Genomic DNA, 15,041 nt, shown 5'->3' with positions numbered 1-15,041 from the left:
GGTCTCCAGTAACGACCGCGTTCCACAAATCGCTAAGGCGATTATAACCCCCCTACGTTAACATTGGCTTGCGATTGTCGTTGCGCGAAGATCGCTTTGTGGAACGGTTTCCTGGCCTTAATGCCGACTTACTGGATCGGAAACCTTGATAGAAGAATGGAGGTCTTCGAAAACATTCATGCACACCACACAACCTGAGCCCAAACTGCCCTCTGGATCATTTAGGGTCACGTACCTTCGCCCAGCTCATTGCCCGCTAACGGTTGTACTCTTTAATTGTCTCTGACCTTTGCTGATCAAACAATGCAACCAGCCATTTAATATAGTATTGGGAATGTATGGGGAGAGATATCGGTTTCTGTCGGACATGTTTTTTCGCTGAGAGTCGAACATTCATTTTTCACCCCAAACTGTTGAAAACATCTGGCATGTCAAGTACCACGTGCATGGGTAGGATCAACGATAATCAACGATTACAGGATTCTGGCAGAGTAATGGTGACATATATGCACAGTAATTTGCGGCACCTCTGGCGACTTTCCACACGTACACAGTGTTACCCGTAACTCCTATACCTTAACACAGATTTACGAGAGTCGTAACGCTACGTCTATGGTAACTTGTATACTTGAACACAAACTTACGAGAGTCGTACGTAGCACTACGTCTGTGGTTACTCGTATACTTAAACACAGACCTACGATAGTCGTATGTAGCGCTACGTCTATTGTAACTCGTATTCATACTTCAACACCGATTTACGATAGTCGTACGTAGCGCTACGTCTATGATAACTCGTATACTTTAGCACAGACTTACGAGAGCCGTAAGTAGCGCTACGTATATAGTAACTCGTATAATTAACACCGATTTACGATAGTCGTACGTAGGGCTACGTCTATCGTAACTCCTATACTTAAACACAGACTTACGATAGTCGAACGTAGGGCTACGTCTGGGGTAAGTCCAATGCTTTAACACAGACTTACGATAGTCGAACGTAGGGCTACGTCTGGGGTAAGTCCTATACTTTAACACAGACTTACGATAGTCGTACGTCTATGATAACTTATGAGGCTATGACGGCTTTGTTAAACGGGCCCCTGGGGCCGCGCGGCTGTTTACTGTTCTCATCGTGTGCTTCAGTGTCAGTGGTCACGGGGATGGTCACAGGTTAAACCATTGACATCGACGCCGGTTCGGTTTACCCAATGCGTGTCACAAACTCCTAAATTAACTCCGTATCCAAATGAAACCCAACCTTACAGTATTGTAGACCCAGAGTACTTGAGGACATGTGTTGAAGGTCTGTGTGGTAAAATTATGTTGACAGTTGTGTCTTCATTGGTTGACATTTGACAAACAAACGATAGAGCATCAAGCAAAGCTACTTATGTTTGTGTGCAGGAATTATGGCTCCAGTCAAGTGTGCGAGTGATTTGTTTTGGACGCCGCCTTGAGCGTTTGTTCATGTATTATACGGGGGCACAGGTGGCCCAGTCGTCTAAGGCGCCGCGATTCGCTGTGCAGAGTTGCGTCCCTTGGGCACGCCAGAAACCTATGATTGTGGGTTCGAATCCCGGTTCGCCCCGATTATGTTTCTATGTTTGTCAGCACCATACCCGTGCTCGTGGGTTTCACCGAAGTGGTAAACGTCTGAGACCTGCATCACTTCGGGCTTTCCTCCCACATTAAGCTGACACGCCGCGATATAACTGGAATACTGTTAAAAGCGGCGTTAAACCAAACCCACTCACTCACTCATGTATTATACGCGTCAGCCCAAAGGACGATTGGTGCAGAGTTTCATCCCTTGGCTGTGCCAACCGCTGCTCGTAGGTAATAGCCTTGAATAGGTTCCTCGATTCTGGATTAGAGCATGTGCTTTCCTTCACCAGCTACTGTTTAAAGTGGTGTTAAACGCAGTTCACTCATTCTGTATCTATACGTTGTAACGAACACACTGCCTGGACTTAAAGGGGAAGTGTACACGCAAAAATCACTTTCTTTCTTTTTCTAAACAAAACGCAATTTTAGAATTAATTAGTATCTGTGTTTGAAAATATACACTCATTTTTTTCACAGTGAACGTAGGAATCTCACAATAGTGTGAAAATGATATGCCGTTGTGAGGCCTTCGTTTTTCGAGCTAAACAGGCCTGAGTTATCCCCCTTAGATTATGACGTAATTGGTGCCAATTCAACTGGGTCCCTGTCTATTCTCAACGCAAAAGATATCAAGTACCAGTTTGCGGTAAAAACAACATGGCCTACGACACACTCCGGCGCAGTGGTGACTCAGCATAACACTATGCTGGCTGGCATCTGAGACGCTAGAATCACATACCTGGACCTACACCACGTGAAGCGGCTCTAACAAAGCATGATGACGTCATAATGTTTATCAATTGGCACCAATGACGTCATATTGCAAGGGGCATAAGCCATGGTGTTTTTGTTGTGGAAATAGAACACTTGGTAAATGTGAAAAATATAAATCGTTTTAATGCGAAAAATATGTTAATTAATTGTGATATTTTTATATTTTTGTCTATGACACTTCTATGTTAACACTTTTAATGTGGAAAAAGTACAAGAAAAATAGGTTCATCTCCGTGTGAACTTGCCCTTTAAGACAATGTCTGTGTGTAATACGTATGGCAACGGTTCCCTGCCAGACTGATTTGCAGCATCACATATGACCTAATAGACAAACAAGGTAGGAACGACTCAATGCAAACCCGTAAATTAGCCGAACGTAGTTCTTGTTGATACTGCAAGGCTATATTGTTGTACAGACTGGGCATCAATCGCGCCACTTACCACCAGATCCGGCCTATGGGAACAATACGCACCATGCAGCCTCTTCTTTTATTACCCATTATTCCGTGACGCAACAAGATTGACAAGGTCGAGCCCTGTTCCATTCAACGACAGGTCCGCGACGTGGACCGTCAGACGGAGGCTATAGGACACCTGAAACTCACACTCTCAAGTTGATCTCTTCTCCTTCACACGATTAATCCTTTACGACATGACCTGTCACATAATGTAATGAGATTTATGGCAATTATTTCACCAGACCGGCTCTGTGATATATATAAACTATCATTTGATCTGTGACCTACATTCTTGGCTTGGATGACCTTGACCTTGATCTTGTGTTTGACCTTGATCGACAATACTGCATTATGTGCTTCAAAACCAGCGTACCAAACTATAAATATGCCTACGTGTCGTGATGTTATCCCAGTTAATGTCATTAGATTCGTACCTAATGTCACTATATTATACCAGAGAATATGGCTCAAAAGCAGCAATTTAAGGCATAACCGGAGAATATGGCTCAGTTTGTTACGTAACGACAAGCTTCATCAGCGTATATGACTCAAAATGTTCTGTACGGGAGCGAGACTATACCAGGACTCAACATGATCCATAATATCCCGATACTATATTTGTTATCCAGTTAATGGCATTATATTTGTACTTAATGTCACGAAGCATTACCTGAAAACATGCCTCAAAATGTGCCGTCATGGGGCAATACTATACCAGGGACCACCTGCACAAAGCGAACTAAGCGCTAAGATGATCGTAACTCCCATACTTTTACATAGGCTTACAATAGTCGGAGCGCTAAGATCGCATTGTGCAAGTGGGCCCAGGAAATATGACCCATTATGTTTCGTAATGGTAATATAAATATATATTGCAGTGACATGATGCTATACCACCAAATGTACTTCAATATGTGCAACAGCGATAGGATGTTATACCAGATTATATACAGTCGAACCTCGTTGTGTCGAACTTGGATGTGTCGAATTCCCAGTTGTCTCAAACTCATTTGAGAGTCCCAAGCATCCAAATTAATCATAAGATTCCCCCGAACTTTGTTCCAGGTCCCCACGAGTTCGACACAACGGTGTTCGACTGTACTTCAATACGTACAGCAGTGATGTGATGCCTGAAGATGCTATTCAACAGAATATAATTCAAGAAGTACCGCGATGACGCGGTGTTATGCCACAGAATATACTTCAGTATGTACCGCAGTGATTTGATACTTTACCACAGAATTTACTTCAGTATGTACCACAGTGATATGAGGTATATCAGAGAATATTCTTCAGTATATACCGCAATGACATGATGCTATACCACAGAATATACTTATGTATGTACCGCAGTGATATGAGGTAAACCAGAGTTTATTCTTCAGTATATACCGCAATGTCATGATGCTATAACACAGAATATACTTCAGTATGTACCGCAGTGATATGAAGTATACCAGAGATTATAGATCAGTATATACCGCAATGATATGATGCTATAACACAGAACATACTTCAGTATGTACCGCAGTTATATGAGGTATACCAGAGAATATTCTTCAGTATATACCGCAATGACATGATGCTATACCACAGAATATATTTCATTATGTACCGCAGTGATATGAGGTATACCAGAGAATATAGATCAGTATATACCGCAATGACATGATGCTATACCACAGAATATACTTCAGTATATACCGCGATGACATGATGCTATACAACAGAATAAACTGCAATATGTACCGCAGTGATATGAGGTATACCAGAGAATATTCTTCAGTATATACCGCAATGACATGATGTTATACCACAGAATATATTTCAGTATGTACCGCAGTGATATAAGGTATACCAGAGAATATATGTCAGTATATACCGCAATGACATGATGCTATACCACAGAATATACTTCAGTATGTACTGCAGTTATATGAGGTATAACAGAATATTCTTCATTATATACCACAATGACATGATGCTATGCCACAGAATATACGGTAACCTCAGTATGTACCGCAGTGATGGGATGTGTTTGCATCCGCTAATTATTACGTAATGATTATACGCATTGACCGAACTCAGTAACACCATATCCATGTCAAACAAGGCCAACGTACATTATTGTTTTGAATAATTGAAACACATCGACATAATAGTAGTGCTTTTTATCCTGATGGGCAATAAAAAGTGAAGCGAAATATATCCTCACACATGTCGCTGAGGTTAAACACATGTTGTTTGTGCAACACAATGACACAGACACCACGACTCCTGTAGCTTCCGGAGGCCACACTCTGGTATTTGAAACTTAATCGAAACTAGGATACAGGTGTTCGGTACATGCATCAATTTAAACTGTTTATCATTGAAGTATAATAAACCCTAAACGTTTCTGTTCACTGGTGCTGAAGTAAGGGCGTCCGTAGCAAATCCTGGAAGGAATAGGAACCTGAGCCGATCGGGCTTGCCCGATTGCGTCTCATCGTACCCCGACAAGGTGGATCGTTGCTCACAATATCGATCACTGGATTCTTACCAACTCGGTCTGTGGTCATTAAACTTGGTATAGAGAGCTACGTGTTGTTAACAAGGATATCTATCGTCGAAGGGTCCGACGATTATGATATTTTGGAGGAGGAGGATCGGGGGTAGACGCTGAGAGTCGTTTTTGAAAAATATAATTCGTTCCGAGAGAATGCTGGAATAATTTATTTATTTTTTCAAAAACAATAATTATTTGTTTCATATGCTGAAATATTATAGCCGTTACATATTTTACACGGGGGTCGGAAACTAGAAAAAAATAATTTCGACTCAATATAACATATCTGAAATAAAATTGGCGGACGTTGTAAACTGATAAAACACGAATCGTTCTATTTTTGTGAATAATGGAAAAAGAAAATATCATTGGAAAACAATTAAAAATATTCCTACTTGGGACCTGGTACACTTCTGATAGTAGAAGTGGCATCTAAAGTGGATCGTGTGATCAGGCTCGGTGGCTTTGTTGATTTCGCTGCATCGGACGACACGCGACGATGCTCATAATATCAACCACTGGTTTGTCGGGTCGAGACTCGATATCCACAGGCCGCCGTCATAGAGCTGGAGTGTTGTAAAGGTACCAACACACAAAAGCGGCGCAAAACCAAGCACTCTATCAGCAGAAGCTCCCAAAGCATGAACGCTTGGATATCGTAAACATCTAAATATAAATAGTCTTCAGTGACAGTTCTCGTTAAAGACGAAACGGATATTCAAAACACCAGCCACATACTGCAAAGGATATTTGTCGGTCAAGGCAAATGGTCTTTCAGTACAAACAACACTTAGAAGTTTTGTTTGACATTCTTACATATATTAGCCGTAAAAGCCTTCTTATTTCACATGGACTTGTCAGGCGATACCAGACAGCTTGCCTTACTGACGTGACATCTTGCCTCGGGCCTTGCGGGTCGCGCACATCAAGTACTTGTTTTAGATGTCATATTGTGGTTAAAATAAGAAAAAATAAAATAAAGTTTCTCATCCATCATTTTAAAAATATTTTATTGGGGGAGGAGGGGGCGCATAAAAATCAGCCGGCCCTCAACTTGCTTTTCAATTTTGGCATGCACTTCCGTTTTGGTTCCTCACTTGTATTCTCTATTCCTCGCGAAGTGGCACTTTTATGTAATCCGACCTTCTATCTATATCATGCAATACCCTTCATGGCCTATTATCCAATCAATGTCATTACAACCCTTGAAGATCCGGGTTAGAATAGGTCTTCAGCAGCCCATGCTTGCCGTTTGCGACTATGCTTGTCGTAAGAGGCGACTAACGGCATCGGTTGGTCAGGCTCGCTGACTTGGCTGATGCATGTCATCGTATCTCAATTGCGTGGATCGATGCTTATGATGTCAATCACTGGGTTGTCTGGTCGGGACTCGATTATGTGCATACCGCCGTCATATAGCTGGAATATTGCTGAGTGCGGCGTAAAACAACAAACCGACAGACAATTTCATTACAATCGACACGACACATCGTTGTGTGTGAAGATGTAAAGACACCTACACAGCAAGGCCTGATCGAACTGTCACCTCCAAGTCAAAATATGGGATGCGCGAAAACCGAAATGAAATTGAAACTGGTCATTGTGAAAAGTGATGTGAAACAAAGCGTGTTGTCACTTGGCCTCATGCAGGAAACTCTGGTGACATCCGGGGCAGTGTCAGAGCGTACATCTGACCTTGGTGTTGACAATGAATCGGGCCAATCAAGTTGTAAACTGGATACATGTATGACATACATTGTCTGTGTAACGTGAGTGTGACGAGGGTAAGCGACACCGTCGTTAGATAGTATGTTACATTTGTTACGCGAGATCTCAGCGTAAGTGGCGAGTCTGGTTTCAGCCAATCAGTGAGTGAGTGAATGCGATAGGTGATGTGAGGTGAAATGGGGTTTAACGTCGGTTCAAATTTATTGAACTAATAAAGATGCATGCACGTGTGTGTGTGTGTGTGTGTGTGTGTGTGTGGCTGTGTGTGGCTGTGTGTGGCTGTCTGTACTCGTCCGGGCTAATGCCGATATTACATTGTTTGCCCACTGAGATATACCGCAGTTTAACATAAATACTCCACTCAGACACAGTCCAGTCCTTGAGTTATCCCCTTAATGCCGAGCGCCAGGCAGTGTAACAACAAGTACCATATTTGAACGTCTTATTGTTAAGACGCGGCAGGGGATCGAACTCCGGACCTTCCGCTATCCGGGCGAACACTCTACCACAAGACCATGGAGACGGTCTGAATGAGTTTACGATTGATTGATTGAGTTAGTAAGCATCTGATTGAGTGAGTGAATTGGGAGATCAAGATACCAGTCGCATGCAAATTGGGAAAAAATGTAATTTTGACAAACTTGAGATTTTTAAGTACTAAGTTTCAATTATTAGATATTTTACACATGATGGTGGGCGTCTGACTGGCTGACCGCCAACGTGGTCTAGTGGTAGGGCGTCCGCCCAGGGAGCGAAGGACGTTGAAAGATGGTTCTTGTTGTTACCCTGCCTAACGCTCGGCATTAAGGGTCTAAAACAAAGATTGGTCTGCTCGGAGTCAGTATACTGTGTCTGAGTGGGGTGTTCATGGGTATCTCAGTGAGCTAGCACTGTAAACTCGGATTCTATAAACAGCCACACAGGTGTACACGTCGCAAAATGCAATAATTGAACGCGACGTTTTCACCTATAACCTTGAGTATCCCGTCCTCCGTTGACATGTACACCCTCTGTGTCCCCAGTGTTCCAGGATGTGCACGTCATGATCTTCATCGGTTTCGGCTTCCTGATGACGTTCCTGAAGCGGTACGGCTACGGCGCCGTGGGCATCAACTTCCTCCTCGCCGCCATCGTCATCCAGTGGGCGACTCTCTGTGGGGGGTACTTCCACAGCCACGGCGGCAAGATCGAGGTCTCCATCGAGTCGTGAGTGTAATCTGTTGTGTTCTTGTTTCACGCCATGAGTGAGTGAGTGATAATTAACGGCTTAAACCCACTCTGAACAGTGAGTGAGTGAGTGAGAGAGTGAGAAGGATAAGATGACATGCAGTCATAGAGCACGACCCCCCGATCCACTTCCAACCTTAGGTAGCAGAGTGCAGGGGACGATGTACCCTGGATCTCAAAGGGGTAGTTATCATTCATATACAGACCACCTTGCGTTTGTTGGTTTGTTGTTTAACGCCGCACTCAGCAATATTCTAGCTATATGACGGCGGTCTGTAAATAATCGAGTCTGGACCAAACAATCCAGTGATGGATATCATGAGCATCGATCTACGCAATTGGGATCAATGACAGGCTTCAACCAAGTCAGAGAGCCTGACCACCCGATTCCGTTAGTCGCCTCTTACGACAAGCACAGCCGCCTTTTACGACAAGCATTCGTTGCTGAAGACCTATTCTATCCGGAATCTTCACGGGTCATCTGTGGGCTATCACTCTGAAACAGTTCTCAATGCATCCGTTTTGCTGCAAATTGAAACTGAATCAAGCTGACAGAAAATGTAATTTAAAAACATTCTTGTCTCGTTTGACCAGGGCTAGCTACAAACTACAGGACTAGAAAAAAGAGAGAGTTTCCACTAGTCCTCTGGACTAAAACACAGGTGCGGTGGGGTAGCCAAGTGGTTAAAGCCTTCGCTCGACACACCGATTCCCCACAGGGGTACAATGTGTGAATCCAATTTCTGGTGTCCCCGCCGTTCTATAGCTGGACTATTGCTAAAAGCGGCGTAAAACCACATTACTCACTTGAAAAAGTGAATTTCCAAATGTCTCAGGTTGCGCAGACTAGCATTTATAATTTTAACAGTCCCTCAATGAAGTAGCATATATTTTACGAACGCTTTTTTTATGTCCTTGCATCGCGCGCTGGTGGTATGGACCAGACAATGCACCGATTAACAACAGCTTTTGGGACCGATGGCATGCATCAACCAAGTCAGCGAGCCTGACCACCCGATCCCGTTAGTCGCCTGTTACGACAAGCTTTGGTTGCTAAAGACCAATTCATACCGGAATATTCACGGGACTGGTAAAAAAATGTTATAATCACGCATTTACAAACTAAGAATCCATGAGTGAGGGAGTAAGTGAGTAAGTATTTCTCAACGCCATAAGAATCTGTGAGGATCAGTTACCTGATATTAAATGTCAATGAATAAATGTTAGTGAGTGAGTGGGTGGGTTGGTGGGTGTTAGGATGTGTGGGAGAGTGAGTGAGTGGGTAGGTGTTAGGATGTGTGGGTGAGTGAGTGATTGAGTGGGTGGGTGTTAGGATGTGTGGGTGAGTGAGTGGGTGGGTGTTAGGATGTGTGGGTGAGTGAGTGGGTGGGTGGGTGTTAGGATGTGTGGGTGAGTGAGTGGGTGGGTGTTAGGATGTGTGGGTGGGTGTTAGGATGTGTGGGTGATTGAGTGGGTTGGTGTTAGGATGTGTGGGTGGGTGTTAGGATGTGTGAGTGGGTGGGTGTTAGGATGTGTGGGTGGGTGTTAGGATGTGTGGGTGAGTGAGTGGGTGGGTGTTAGGATGTGTGGGTGAGTGAGTGGGTGGGTGTAAGGATGTGTGGGTGAGTGAGTGGGGGGAGCAGAGAGCATATAATCCATTGCTAAACCTATCAACGCTTAGTAACTGTTGGCTTCCCTTGTTAAGTTTCCACCTGAGTTTACTACTTCTTCTGTTCTTACATGTACATGTATATGTTCTCTGCTTCAATAGCACTTATTCACCTACTGATCATGAAGGAGTAAATATATACTCCGAAATTCTCTTCCTTATTATAACTGTTGGTGAGTAGGACAACGTACAACTTTATGGATAACAACTTCTTATTTATTGCATATGGAGACGTTTCGGTGTAGATTCTTACACCGTTATCAAGCTAGAGTACTTCTTCTTCTTCTTCTTCTTCTTCTTCAGCTTCTTCAGCTTCTTCTTCTTACCTCATGATGACACTATTTCAGCATGTTGACTGCCGACTTCGCAGCCGCCGCCGTCCTCATCTCCTTCGGTGCCGTGTTGGGGAAGGCGAGTCCGCTGCAGCTGGTGCTGATAGCCATCATAGAGATCGTCTTCTTCTCGGCCAACGAGTGGGTTGGCGTCACGATGTTTCGGGTGAGGTGGACCAGATGGGTTTTCTTTAAATCTTAAATTCGCAGACCCTAACAAAGGAAAAATTAACATAATGAAACGTGTACTATTTAGTTATACCGACGACTGCAAGACAACGTATTTAGCAGACCGCTTGCGTGGTTAAGGAGTAGAGGGTCCGTCTGGAGAGAGGAAGGTCAGGGGTTCAATCCACGGCCGCGTCATACCAAAAGACGTTAAAATATGTTATAATATACTTCTTGTTACCCTGCCTGACGCTCGGCATTAAGGGGCTAAAACAGGGTCTAATCGGCTTGGAGTCAGAATACTGTGTGTGAGTGGGGTATTCATATGAAACTGTAGCATGGTATCTTAGTGGGCATTTAACCGGACTAATAAAAGCAGCCACGCACGCACGCACGCACGCACGCACACACGCACGCACGCACACACGTGCATGCACGTAACTATACAAGTGCAATAATCTTGGACCCGAAGTAAACTCCATTCAACCTCACCTCACCTACGTATTAAGCTCGCAAGCAATACGTCAAAATGAAATATCAAGAACAGCTTCATGATCAATAACGCAAAATATCTTCGCGGAACAAGAAATCTGACATGTCTTCTTTCAAAATTTATTTCCCCGCCAACCGACCGCCAATGTATTTTGACTATTTTCACAACAACATATTCTCGGAGGGTCGGAGGGCTGAGTTATTATCTGTCATGAACAATCCAGAGAACTTTTAAATACATACGATGGAGAACTAATTTCAACAGTTTGTTCATTAATGTGACGCGACTGTTTGCACTTTCCATCTTGTGCAATTCCGACTAATAGCTGAGCGAACCTTGCAAAGCATACTATATCATATACCACTATGGCCAAAGGTTTGAGGAGTAAGTCATTGACGTTATATCTGTTATTGTCATTGTTACCGCGTCTCGGAAATGTGATGTGATGCGATCTTTGAATAAAGGGTCGATTGAATGCAGTCTGGTGCCGCAGAGAATATTTAAGCTGTATCCATTGTGGATATTCGAGGGTGTGTATGCCATGAAGAGTGAGTGAGTGAGTGAGTATGGTTTTACGCCGCTTTTAGCAATATTCCAGCAATATCACGGCGGGGGACACCAGAAATGGGCTTCACACATTGTACCCATGTCGGGAATCGAACCCGGGTTTTCGGCGTGACGAGCGAACGCTTTAACCACTAGGCTACCCGACCGCCCCGTATGCCATGAAGACCTTGTACGAGCTCAATAATCCGTCTGTGTTATAACGAACCCTCTTTAATTGTTCCAGGTGGTCGATGTGGGCGGGTCCATGTTTGTCCACGCCTTCGGAGCTTACTTCGGCCTGACCATTGCCAGAGTCTTGTACTCTGAAGACATCGAGAGGTCAACAAAAGAGGGATCGGTGTACCATTCCGACCTCTTCTCCATGATTGGTAGGTGATCTATAAGGATGGGTGTAGGTTTTCTACCTTACCGCTGATTGGTAGGCTTCTGTAGTGGAAGAAATCTCTCTCGTCGTGAGAAGGAACGGATGGCTCAGTCGTCTGAGGCGACGCTGTCCGATGTCTAGAGTTTCGGCGCTTAGCTGTGCAAGGATCATCGCGTTCTTGAGGACTCTGATGGATCAGCCGTCAAAGGCGCTGAAATTTGGTGGGGAGAGTTATGTCCCTTAGGTGTGGCAGGAACCTGTGATCGTTGTGATCATCGGAGATTCGCACTGATTATATTTCTTGGTTTGTCAGCTCCATGCCATTGCTCGTGAAGAGTACGAACGTGCATGATCAATGTTTAAAACATGCATCCACCCACATTACGCTGCCATGCTGTGATATAACTTGAATACAGTTCAAAGCGGCATTTAATCAAACTAACCCACTCTGACCTGTTGGCTTCAGTATCGGTATGCGCCTCTGTCGTCCTGAGATGACTCTGGTTGCTCACTCGCCTAGGGCGCCGCAATTCGCTGTCCAGAGTTGCGCCCCTTTGATGTGCTAGAATCCCCTGGTCGTGAGTTAGCATTTTAGCTTTGCGCCGGATATGACTCTTGCCACGTTAGGGGGCGGTCGAGTAGCCGAGTGGTTAAAGCGTTCGCTTGTCACGCCGAAGACCCGGGTTCGGTTCCCGACATGGGTACAATGTGTGAAGCCCATTTCTGATGTCCCCTGCCGTGATATTGCTGGAAAATTGCTAAAAGCGGCGTAAAACCATACTCACTTACTCAGTCACTTGCCACGTTAGTGATATACGTCCGTGACGTAAGTCACCTTCGGCTTCCCTCCCACATATATCTGAGACACAATGTCGTGGCATAAATGGAATATAATAAACCAGCTAAAGAAAACTAGGAATATTAATCAGGGCGAATCTGGGATTCGACCCCAAGGTCACAGAGTGAGTGAGTATGTTTTTTCTCCGTTTTTAGCAATATTCCAGAGCTTGGCTTCACACATTGGGAATCGAACTCGGGCCTTTAGCGTGGCGAGCGAACGCTTTAACCACTAAGCTTCTCCCGCCGCGCCCTCCCCCAAGAGCATAGAAGGTAGTTTATAGGGATATATTAATGCAGGGCTGTAATTCGCCTTGCAAACGGTCACAGAAGAAAATGACCTGGCATTCTCAGCACATGAGGCCCATAGTCGTACATTTCGGATACCTTTCACACGTACTAGATAAGACTGATTTCGTGGTCTAGAGATGAAGTGAATGTCCGGAGAGAGGAAAGTAGGTGGTTCGATCCCCGACCGCGTCATACCAGTAGACCTTACAAATGAAACTTATTGTTTTCATGCCCTCGCTCGGCCTAAAGGGGCTAAAACAAGGACTGGTCGGCTTGGAGCCAGTATACCGTGTCTGAGAGGGGTATCACGTTAACTTGAGCCAGCGTGGGCCAGCGCTAGAAAACGGGTTGTCTGTTTTCTTTAAACACGTTCAGTTGTAAGAATCAGAATAAAACGATTAACCTACTTCATACAAGTATAGTAAACCACAATGGTATGCACGTTCTTTGTTAAGACGTCTCCTCTGTTACTAGGTACCGTCTTCTTGTGGTTGTTCTGGCCGAGTTTCAACAGCGCTCTCGCCCCGGGCGACGACCAGCACCGCGCCGTCCTCAACACGTACTTCGCCCTCGCCTCCTGCTGCGTCGTCACATTCGCCATCTCCGTACTGGTGGACGAGAAGGGCAAGCTGGACATGGTACGAACCTGTCTGTCAAGGAACATATTGGCGACACTTTTATAAGTTTCAATTATGGATTCGACCACCCAGAGCAAACATATCAGTCAGAATATAACATGGACAAAATTTGAATGTATAAAATCTACAAAAATCAAACAGACAGGTTTTACTCTTCATTTTAAATAATGTATGGTCGAATGTCCTGTACATGAAATAATTGAAACATGTGCGTAGGCTTTCCTGCCTGATGCGCCATGTTGTCACTGAAATATGTGTTTGGGATTATCACTGAAACATGTGCTTGGGGTTCTCACTGAAACGTGCTTGGGGTTCTCACTGAAATATGTGCTTTGGGTGGTCATTGAAACATGTGCTTGGGGTGGTCACTGAAACGTGCTTGGGATTGTCACTGAAACATGTGCTTGGGGTGGTCACTGAAACACGTGCTTGGGATTGTCACTGAAACATGTGCTTGGGGTGGTCACTGAAACATGTGCTTGGGGTGGTCACTGAAACGTGCTTGGGATTGTCACTGAAGCATGAGCTTGGGATTGTCACTGAAACATGTGCTTGGGATTGTCACTGAAACATGTGCTTGGGGTGGTCACTAAAACGTTCTTGGGATTGTCACTGAAGCATGAGCTTGGGATTGTCACTGAAACATGTGCTTGGGATTGTTACTGAAACATTTGCTTGGGGTTGTCACTGAAACATGTGCTTGGTGTTGTCACTGAAACATGTGCTTGGGGTTGTCACTGAAACATGTGCTTGGGGTTGTCACTGAAACATTTGCTTGGGGTTGTCACTGGAACATGTGCTTGGGGTTGTCACTGAAACATATGCTTGTGCCTTCATACCCGATGCGTTGTCACTGAAATATGCTTGTCGTTGAGTGTTGATGAGTTTGTCCCTGAATTTCACGTAACGTACAGTCATTGGCCCAGAAAGGCTTCCATACCTCAATATGGTGTCACATCCACCCCAGGTACACATACAGAACGCCACGCTGGCAGGAGGTGTGGCAGTGGGAACAAGTGCGGACATGATGATCGGACCATACGGAGCACTCATCATCGGGTCCGTCGCCGGGATGCTGTCCACAGTCGGATACAAGTACATCACGGTAACACAAGAAAAGTGTTAAATAAAACCATAATTATATTGCGCGTGATTCCGTGACATTTAGTTGACTAACCAAGCAATTCTTTTTTAACCTTTATGTTTCCATAAAATGAATATTAAAAATATATACCACGCCCATTAACGAACTATTGTCTCCTGATTGGCTGATAACAGAATGGGCGGGGCATGTGTTGCATTATTGCGTTGAACGATGTCACTGATGTGGTATTGTTGT

General features: G+C 44.4%; 1 protein-coding gene across 1 annotated transcript in view; it reads left to right on the top strand.

Moving 5' to 3' along the window:
• The window catches only part of LOC124132881 (ammonium transporter Rh type A-like), a 39,355-nt gene that overhangs the window by 15,874 nt on the left and 8,440 nt on the right, over positions 1–15,041 (top strand). The window contains exons 2-6 of the mRNA XM_046497031.2: positions 8,139–8,322; positions 10,360–10,510; positions 11,796–11,940; positions 13,539–13,702; positions 14,670–14,807. Of these exons, the coding sequence (XP_046352987.2) occupies positions 8,139–8,322; positions 10,360–10,510; positions 11,796–11,940; positions 13,539–13,702; positions 14,670–14,807 (782 nt within the window). The remainder of the gene's footprint in view (positions 1–8,138; positions 8,323–10,359; positions 10,511–11,795; positions 11,941–13,538; positions 13,703–14,669; positions 14,808–15,041) is intronic.

This window comes from Haliotis rufescens, unplaced genomic scaffold (assembly GCF_023055435.1).
Source record: "Haliotis rufescens isolate VD_foot unplaced genomic scaffold, xgHalRufe1.0.p SCAF_18, whole genome shotgun sequence".
NCBI classification, from domain to species: domain Eukaryota; kingdom Metazoa; phylum Mollusca; class Gastropoda; order Lepetellida; family Haliotidae; genus Haliotis; species Haliotis rufescens.
This window is presented reverse-complemented; position numbering and strand designations above follow the sequence as displayed.